Here is a 10393-nt window from a genome sequence, read left to right on the forward strand (position 1 = left end):
TGATTGAACGGTGGTGCAGTCTCGGAAGGCCGGATGGCCTACTCCTGCCCCTATTTTCCATTTTTCTATGTTTCTATATTTCGTGCGACTGCCTATGTTGCTGATGGTGATTCACCCGGACTGCAGGCCCCTCACAGGGCGCACGTTGTAGACAGTGTGTGAGTGAGAGTGTTATTATTCACGCGAATCACTGGCCACGCGTGGGAGAGCAGCTCGCTCACAATATCAGGACACAGGGAATCTGATGCAGGATCGTTTCTGCGTCTTCTCATCGTTTAATTAATTTCAGAATCAGTGTGAAGGGATATGTCCCTACATTCTTTAAATGCTTTCTGAACTTAGTCTGGGTCACGGCATAAATTGCCGTGTTTGTGCAGCAACTCAGCAGCTGCAGCATTATTACAACGTCCATTACATAAAAAGGTATATAAACAGAATCATGTCCCAAAAAGTACATCTGGGTCCATAAAGAATACACTATAAACACCGCCCACAACAGAATGAAATTGCCGGAGATAACAAACAGTAAAATGATGGAATTCCTGCGGCTCACCATCTCTGGGTCACTGGGACACTCCCCACTGCTGGCACCCAGCAGTTGCCTGCGGGCTCTGCTGGCCAATATAATATGCCTGGCGGTGACAGTAATGAGCAGCAGAATCACAGCAAATGGGATACATGGTGTGAGGATATAATGAAGGAATATGATTGCTGCCCAGACCGGTGAATACAGAACATCATTTGTTATATAGCAAAACCAGGGCATGTTTGCAAGTGTATACAAACCTGTCAACATAAAATACCAGAAAATGTTCTTTAACCCGCTCAGCAAAGTAACGGTTGCCAGAACCACAGCCGCCGTTCTCTCGGTGCAATATTTAGTTTTCAGATTCTGGCAACAAATGGCCACAAAGCGATCAAAGGTGAAACTGATGGTGAACCAGACAGAACAATCTGTGGCTGCGTGAAGTAAGACGGCGTGAATATTACACACGTGGAAGGACCGCACGAAATGTAACTCTTTCTGATAAAGAAATGGAATGTGCCTCAGTATCATGTCGAGGATAATGACCAGGAGATCCGTCACTGCCATGGCAACCAGATAGCGAGTGACACATCTGGAGGATCCACGAGGCAGGATCACAATCGTCAGGATGTTAACTGTCAGGCAGGGAAATAAACAGGTAAATTAAACAATAATTTGGGAGCAAGAAATAGACTCCAAAGTAAAATAATTAGCAATCATTGACAAGGTAATCACCAAATAAATTAATTTATCAGCATTAAATCAGGCGACCTATCCCTCAGTCAATGAGCCGCCAAATGCTTATGTAACATCATAATCATAGACAGTCCCTCGAAATCGAGAAAGACGTGCTTCCACGCTTAAAGTGAGTTATCAGGTGACTGAAATGTCCAACATGGTAATAACAGTCTCTGTCACACGTAGGACAGAGAGTGTTTGAAGAAAAGGGTGGGTGGGGACTCTGGTTTGCCACACGCTCATTCCGCAGCCTGTGCTTGGATTCTACATGTTCTCGGCGATGACTCGATTTGTTCAGCGCCCTTCTGGATGCACTTTCTCCACTTAGGGTGGTCTTTGGCTAGGAGCTACCATGTGTCAGTGGGGATGTTGCATTTTAACATGGAGGCTTTGAGGGTGTCCTTGAAACGGGTATTTAAAGTATTTGAACACAAATGGAAGAGATTAATTGTTGCAGCTTTTCACCTGCTGGTTTCCACTTGTGCAGAGAATATTAGACGAGAAAATATGAAAGTTTGTTCATATTCTAAGTATCTAAGTTCCAATCAGCTGGGGTTGTTTATCCTGAAATATAACGATTTTTGATTTAAATTATATATGAATGGCTCCCTCATTGTAGAAACATAGAAAATATAGAAAATATTTGCAGGAGTAGGCCATTCGGCCCTTCGATCCTGCAACGCCATTCAATGAATTCTTGGTTGAACATGCAACTTCAGCACCACTTTCCTGCTTGCTCGACATACCCCTTGATCCCCCTGGTAGTAAGTACAATATATAACTCCTTTGTGGATATATTTAGTGAATTGGCCTCAACAACTTTCTGTGGTAGTGAATTCCACAGGTTCACCACTCTCTGGGTGAAGAAGTTTCTCCTCATCTCAGTCCTAAATGGCTTACCCCTTATCCTTAGACTGTGACCCCTGGTTCTGGACTTCCCCAACATTGGAAACATTCTTCCTGCATCTAACCTGTCTAAACCCGTCAGAATCGTAAACATTTCTATGAGATCCCATCTCATTCTTCTGACTCCATTGAATACTAGCCCACTTGATCCAGTCTTTCTTGATATGTCAGTTCCGCCATCCCGGGAATCAGTCTGGTGATCCTTCGCTGCACTCACTCAATAGCAAGAATGTCCTTCCTCAAGTTAGGAGACCAAAACTGTACACAATACTTCAGGTGTAGCCTCACCAAGGCCCTGCACAACTGCAGCAATACTTCCCTGCCCCTGTACTCAACTCTCCTTGCGATGAAGGCCAACATGCCATTTGCTTTCTTAATCGCCTGCTGTACCTGCATGCCAACCTTCAATGACTGATGTACCATGACACCCAGGTCTCGTTGCACCTCCCCTTTTCGTAATCTGTCACCATTCAGATAATAGTCTGTCTCTGTGTTTTTACCACCAAATTGGATAACCTCACATTTATCCACATTATACTTCATCTGCCATGGATTTGCCCGCTCACCTAACCTATCCAAGTCACTCTTCAGCCTCATAGCATCACCCTCGCAGCTCACACTGCCACCCAACTTAGTGTCATCCGCAAATTTGGAGATACTACATTTAATCCCCTCGTCGAAATCATTAATATACAGTGTAAACAGCTGGGACCCCAGCACAGATCCACGAGTCACTGCCTGCCATTCTGAAAAGTACCATTTACTCCTACTGTTTGCTTCCTGTCTGACAACCAGTTCTCAATCCATGTCAGCACACTACCCCCAATGCCATGTGCTTTAACTTTGCACATTAATCCCTTGTGTGGGACCTTGTCGAAAGCCTTCTGAAAGTCGAAATATACCACATCAACTGGTTCTCCCTTGTCCACTCTACTGGAAACATCCTTATAATATTCCAGAAGATTTGTCAAGCATGATTTCCCTTTCACAAATCCATGCTGACTTGGACCCATCATGTGACCTCATTCCAAATGTGCTGCGATGACATATATGTGCAATAAAATCGATAACTGTAATCAAGTTAAACTTTTACCATTGAAGAATCAAATTAAATGTGTTTGCCGGTGATGATGATGCACTCAGTCCCTCCGGCACCCACCTCTCGCGGAAGGCAATGAACATTCCGGTAGACACCGCGTGCTCCATCTCCAGGGACACCCTGGATTGAACGTTTCCGCGGAAGAGAGGGAGGCAGCCGGGCTGAACGATCCTCTCGACCGCCCGCTGCCTGGACCAGCTGATGGTCCGCTTGGCCATGCCCCGGAGCAGTACGACGACGAGGATTCTGACCTCCCGCTCCCCCTCCGCACGAGGGGCCCAACGATCAGGAGTGTACAGCCAGAGGCAACAGATTTTTCCACTCTGTTTCTCGCTGAGAGACCCACTGAACTGAGACTGATCGGCATGGGTGGGACCAAATTGCAAATTCAAATTAAAGATTGGAAATAAATGAAAGAAATCTGGCTGAACGAACCTTTTGTTTGTGAATGTTAATGATGCTTGTAATCCTGTTCCATCCATCAGAAGCAGTGCCATTAATGCAGAACTTGAGATAGTGACAAAGGAGACACTGACTGGAACTAAATGATCAGCGGATATTAACCTGCCAATAACATAGCGTGGACAGAACAGAGCGAACAGAGTTTTGCTTCCTCTATTCAACTCCAAGTGAGAACAAAAGACGAGAAATTGGCTGATAAAAGGAAGGAATAAAATATTAAAAAATGGACGGCCTCTTATATGATTTATGAATTATTGCATCACAGAAAATAACGATAAAACATTCACAATAAATAAATATTCATGAACCTCGGGGTCTCTGAGATGATTCCAGTGATGCGATGATGGGACTTTCCAGATAGGACTCCCATCTCGCTTCAGGAGTTCACAACAACATCTCCCTAGATTACACTGCTACACCCCTCAGTCTAGATATTTAAGGACCAGGTTCGCCTACATTACACTACACCCACCTCTGACGAGAAATTTCATTCACAGGTTCTCCTAACTTCCAGTGCTCTCACGTCGGTCCAGGGATTTCATTCCGAGAGCCAAATATTTTACTCCGCTCACGCATCTGTGACTGGACCTGACTCTTTGGAAAGAACATCTGATCTTCGTCACAACTCCACTTAGTGCCCACTCCACATTGCCCTGAACTGCCTTGTCATTTAAAAATCAGTCTATCTCCATTTAATAAGATTCATAGAAGCTGCCTCCACAGCTCTCTGTAGCCAAGAATTCGAAAGATTCACGCCCCCCTGAGAGAATAAATTGCTTCTCATTTGTGATTTAAATGGGCGATCCGTTATTCTGAACCGATGTCCGCTGGTTCTTGATTTCCCCCACTAGAGGAAACATCATCTCTGCGTCTAACCCATCAAGCCCCTATAGAATTTTACACATTTAAATAAGATCACCTCATAGTTTTCTTAACCCCAATATATTCACACCCATCCTGCTCAACCTTTATTCTTATGACAACATTTTCATCACAGTAATCAACGTCGTGAACCTTCTCTGAACTGCCTCCAATGCAAGTAAATCCTTCCTTAACAAAAGTGACCGAAACTGTACACAATACTCCAGCTGTAGTCTTATTGACAACATGTATTGTTGTAGCAGGACATCTATATACAGTCCCACTTGAAATAAAGCCAGACATTCTGCTGCCTTTTCTAATTGCTAAATGTATCTACATGCAAACGTTCTGTGTTTTATGCACAAGAATCATTGACCAATCTGGACCACAGCAATTTGGAATCTCTCCCCATTTAATAATAATTTGCTTATTTATTTTTCATAACAAAGAAGATAACGTCACATTTTCCACATTATACCCCATCTGCCATTCTTTTAGCCCATCCATTTAGCCTATCGATATGCCTTTGCAGATTTTTTGCGTCCTCCTCACAACATGCTTTCAAACTTATCTTTGTATTATCAGTACTTCAATGCTGGTACACCTGGACAGTTCCATTGGGCGGGCCACATCTTCCGGATACCTGACACAAGACTCGCAAGCAAGCGCTCTACTCGGAACTCCTACACAGTAAGCGGGCCCCAGGTGGGCAGAGGAAACTTTTGAATGAAACGATCAAAGCCTCCTTGATGAAATGCAACATCCCAACCGACAGCTGGAAGTCCCTGGCACAAAACTGCCTGAAGTGGAGGAAGAGCATCCAGGAGGGCGCTGAGCACCTCGTGTCTCGTCGCGGAGAGCAAGCAGAGACCAAGCGCAGGAGTAAGAAGGAGCATGCGGCAAACGAGCCCCACCCACCCTTTCCTTCAACCACTCTCTGTCCCACGTGTGACAGAGATTGTAATTTTCGTATTGGACTGTTCAGTTACATAAGAACTCATTTTTAGAGTGGAAGCAAGCCTTCCTCTATTTAAAGTCACAGTCTACGATGATGACGTTGTATCATCAGCAAAGATTTAACATTTAATATAGATTTTCAAAATTATGATGGGTTTTGATAGAGCGAGTAAGTCGAAAATGCTTCCAGTTGCACAATGGTGCGTAACCAGAGGTGACAGGTTTAAGGTAATTGAAAAACGAACCACAGGAGAGATGAGAAGAGTGTTCTTTATGCAGTGAGCTGTTGCGATCTGGAATAGGATTTGTGAGAACACGGTGGAAGTAAATTTAATCTTTATTTTTGAAAGGGAATTGCTTTATTCGTGGAAGGGGATAATTTACATTTTTCTGGCTAAAGAGTTGGACATCTGGGATAGTTCTATCCAAGAGACGGCATGGACACTATGGACCGAGTTGTCTTTCTTTCCTGTATTAATCTTTCATTCTATGAGCAAGAGACAGAGACAGTAAAATGTGGAGAGACAGAGTTGAACTGACAGAGAGACAGAGAGAAAGTGAGAAACTTACAAAGTGCCAGAATGAATGAGAAAAAGAGATTAGAGAGGGTATGACTGGAGGACGTATAGAGGGAAGTAAATTAACATTTATTGGGCAATTGGATAAATACTTGAAGGGCAAAATTGTTGGACGATAGGAATAGAGCAGGGGAATGGGACTAATTGGAGGGGGTGAGACCATGGTGGGATTTGAACACATGGGTGAGAATAATAAAAATGAGGCATTACTTAATCGGGATCAAATGTTGATTGAAGAGCAGATTGTTGATGGGTGAACAGGTCTTAGTGGAGTTAGGATATGAAGAGAAAATTATTTAGGTGAACTCTAATTCATAGTGGACTGTAACTGTGACGTGTGCAAGGAAAGCATTGCAATGATGAATTCCTGTTTAACAAAGTCACTGGGCTATTGAAGCGAAGGAATGAGGTGGCCAGTATTATCGAGATGATAGTGGGCAGGACCAGTGATTCAAAGGAGAAGAGGTCAGAACTGAACTCAGGGTAAAACAGAATACCGAATTTGTGAACAATCTCGATCAGCTTCAGACATTGGCCACAGAGGGGACTGGGTCAATAGATATACAATGTGATAAAGACTTCCAAAGATTTAAGTGACATACTCAGTAATACAGTGAAATATAGATTAGAGTTATAATTGCTGGATATAGAGACTTAAGAGGAACACCAACAACACCAAAGAGTGTGGAATAAATTAAAAGAACACTCGTACAATTAACAACGTATGAATAATTAATAGCTGGATGCAGAGATGTCCCAGGAACAACAACTGAAGCAAAGATGAGAAAGCAATTTACAAGTCTAGTAATACAGCGAAACATGGTTTGCAGAGTTAATAGTTGGATACAGAGACTACCAGGAACAACAAATGCAGCAAGGAGGGGGGGGGAGTAAAATATGAGACCAGTAATACTTTGAAACATGGTTACTGGAATAACTAGATCGACTTACCAGCAAAACCAACAACAGCAGGGACGGGATAGTAAATGTATTGAATAATACGCAATGCATAACGCATTCGCAATACTAATGGTAGTTCCTCATAATGTGCAACAAGATAGTTAAAATACAAGATGAAACTCCTGCCATTTGTTGTAACATTCCAATCCATTTTTTTCAGATTCTGATCCATTGTTATCACATTCGAATCTACTGTTCTCAGATTCCGACTCCCTCTCTGTGGAGCAGTGCGATGATCGCTGTTAGTGCCAGAGGTGATGCTCTCACTCTGACTATTGGGTAACACATTGAAAGGAGTGCATTTTTAAAATGAGCGAGAATCACTCCAGTGACACAATTCGGTAAATAGAGACTTATATTAATTACAGTCACTGAACAAGCAGCTTCTGTAAACCCGTGGAGACTGATATTAATTACAGTCCCTGAACAAACATTTTCAATTAACCCCTTTCAATCCAACACTTTATGTACCACAAGAAAGTTGATCTCCAGGACTAGTTTTGATCACCTGGATGGGTCGGATAGGAATGTTCTCAAATACTTTTCACGAAATTGGCCTGGATTTTAAACTGGTTTTTGCCTCTCCCAGGAGATCACATGGCTCCGGTTGGTCTGGAGTGTAGAATGGTTCAGTTTAAGATATATCACAGTTGTGTGGGGCAGTCTGCTTGTGCTTGGTGATCTTTACTTTTCCCCATTGTTCATGGTTAAAAGGATGACATGTAAGCTTCAGGGCTGCTGACCAATGGTCGTGTGAGTCTTTGTCGGCCGGTGCGGACACGATGGGTTGGAAATGGACTCCTGTATTGTAAATTTCTATTTTTCGATGTTTCTCTATAACTAGTCCGAATGGATGTATGAGTGTTGCTGAGTGAAGGAATGATGGAAATAGCTCAGGCCAGAATCATTAATCCTCCTTGGATATGTCAGTGGTGACAGAGGACTGGAGGTTCACAAATTGTACACCCTGTTCAAAAAAGGAAAGAGAGATAAAACCTGTAGCTACAGGCCAGTCAGACTAACGTCTGTGGTGGGGAAACTTCTGGAGGCCATAATCCGGTATGAAATTATCTGTCACTTCGAAAAACCTGGATTAATAAAAGACAACCAGCACAAATTGTGTTAATGTCGAAGTGTGTCTGAAAAACCTGATTGAGTTCCTTGATGTCATAACCTAATGGTTTGATGAGCGTAGTGCAGCTGATGTTGTATAGAACGACTTTCAAAAGGCGTTTGATAAAATGTCACTTCATCGACTTGATAGGGTAACTGAACCTCATGGAATTAAAGGGACAGTAGCTGCGTGGATACAACATTGGCACCGGAACAAATAACTGAGAGTGGTGTGAAAAGTTGGCGTTCAGACAGAAGGGAAGTATAGAGTGGTGAAACCTAGGGTTCTATATTAGTGGCAGTGCTCTTTCTGATAGAGATTAATAGCCAGGACCTAAGTCTAAAGGCATAATTTCAAATTTGCAGATGTCACGAAACTCAGAAATGTAGTAAGCAGTGAGGAGCATAGCAGACTTCAGGAGCACAGCGATAGTCTGGTTAAATGGGAAGACACATGGCAGGTAAAATTAAACATGTGTGAAGTGATACATTTTGGGAAGGAACATGACAAGAGGCAATATAAGTAAAAAAATACATTTTTAAATGGTGTGTTGGTGCAGAGACACCTGGGAGTCGATGTGCACAAATCTTTGAAGGTGGCAGGGCAAGTTAATAAAACTGTTAAAAACGCAGGAAGAATCATGACTTTATGAATCATCGCCTATGGTAGCAAAGTGATTGTGCTACTGTGCAATTGATCCAGAGACCTGGAGTAAAGATCCAAGGGCATGAGTTCAGATCCCACCACGGCAGCTGTGCAATTTAAGGTGAATCAATAAATCTATAATTAAAATATTGTGTCAGCAATGGTGACCGTGTGGATCTCGATTGTCATTACCCATCTCGTTCAATAACCTGTTTTGGGGATGGAAATCCCCCGTCCTTACCTAGACTGGCATATATATGACCCCAGTCCCACAGCAAGATGGTTAACTCTAAATAGCCCTCTAGATGTATCGATGAATTCACCAGCAGCGTTAAGGTGGAATTTGCGATGGACAATAAATGCTGCCCACTCCACCGATTCACCCATAATGTAGATAAAATAAAAATCTGTTAAACATCGGTTAATCTCTGCATGACGATTCCGCATCACACATTAGGAAAGCCTTGGAGAAGGTGTGGAAGAGATTTAATCATCATCATAGGCAGTACCTCGAAATCGGGGATTACTTGCTTCCACTCTAAAAGTGAGTTCTTAGGTGATTGAACATATATGGGAATTACGTTCTCTGTACCAAATGGGGTAGATAATGGTTGAGGGAAAGGGTGGTGGGACTGGTTTGCCGCACACTCCTTCCGCTCTCTGCGCTTGTTTGCTGCATGCTCTTGGCGATGAGACTCGAGGTGCTCAGCGACCTCCCGGATGCTCTTCCTCCATTAGTGCAGTCTTTGGCCAGGGACTCCCACCAGTCAGTGGGAATGTTGCTCTTTTTCAAGGAGACGTTGAGGGTGACCTTGTAACGTTTCATCTGCCCACGTGGGGCTCGTTTGCCGTGTAGGAGTTCCAAGTCGAGCGCTTGCTTTGCGAGTCTCGTTTCAGGCATGCGGACAATGTGGCCCACCCAGCGAGCTGATCAAGTGTGCTCAGTGCTTCGATGTGGGGATGCTGGCCTGATCGAGGGCGCTAACGTCTGACATCCCAAGGGATCTGCAGGATCTTGAGAAGACATAGGTATTTATCCAGTAATTTGTGGTACCTACTATATACGGTCCACGTTTGTGATCTGTACAGTAGGCTGGATATGTCTACATTCTCGTAGACCATGAGCTTGGTGCCAGATTTTATGGCGTGATCTTCCAACACTCTCTTCCTCATGCGACCGAAGGCTGCGCTGGTGCACTGGTTCCCCCAGAGAGAGTTATGAGGAGATATAAGCAACTGCGATTTTTCCCGTTCGATCAGAGATATTAACGATAGATTTAATAGAGGTTTTCAAGAATATGAGGGCTTTGGATAAAGTAACTGAAGAGAAACTCTGCCAGTGGTAGAAGACTTGTTAACCAGAGGGAAGTTTTTTACGAAAATTAGCAGAGGGAAGATGAGGAGAATTTGTCTTACACTGCGAGTTTGCATGATCTGGCTTGTTCTCGCTGAAAATGGGATAGAAGCAGATTTAACAATACCTTTTAAACTTTGCAGATGACACAAAGATTAGTGGGAAAGCGGATTGTGTGGAGGACACAGTGAGG

The 10393-nt window shown here is 43.3% G+C and overlaps 1 protein-coding gene across 1 annotated transcript; it reads right to left on the reverse strand.

Annotated features, from left to right (window-relative positions):
- Positions 1–268: 268 nt before the first annotated feature.
- LOC139252324 (probable G-protein coupled receptor 139) lies at positions 269–10019 on the reverse strand. Its single transcript, XM_070873336.1, has 3 exons — positions 9934–10019; positions 7079–7359; positions 269–1161 (listed from the first exon to the last, which is right to left on the reverse strand). Exons 1-3 carry the CDS (start codon positions 10017–10019, stop codon positions 269–271), a joined length of 1260 nt encoding a protein of 419 aa, XP_070729437.1.
- Between the last annotated feature and the right edge of the window lie 374 nt (positions 10020–10393).

The sequence above is a fragment of the Pristiophorus japonicus genome, unplaced genomic scaffold, assembly GCF_044704955.1.
Source record: "Pristiophorus japonicus isolate sPriJap1 unplaced genomic scaffold, sPriJap1.hap1 HAP1_SCAFFOLD_453, whole genome shotgun sequence".
NCBI classification, from domain to species: domain Eukaryota; kingdom Metazoa; phylum Chordata; class Chondrichthyes; family Pristiophoridae; genus Pristiophorus; species Pristiophorus japonicus.

Excerpts from the sequence above, each read along its gene's own strand:
- LOC139252324 (XM_070873336.1), bottom strand. The coding sequence starts at position 10,019 with ATGAGGAAGAGAGTGTTGGAAGATCACGCCATAAAATCTGGCACCAAG. Across the intron at positions 7,360-9,933 it reads GTAGACATATCCAGCCTACT|TCAGAGTGAGAGCATCACCT; the intron begins GTACAGATCACA and ends GTTACCCAATAG. Across the intron at positions 1,162-7,078 it reads TGCTGTTGTTGGTTTTGCTG|TTAACATCCTGACGATTGTG; the intron begins GTAAGTCGATCT and ends CCTGCCTGACAG.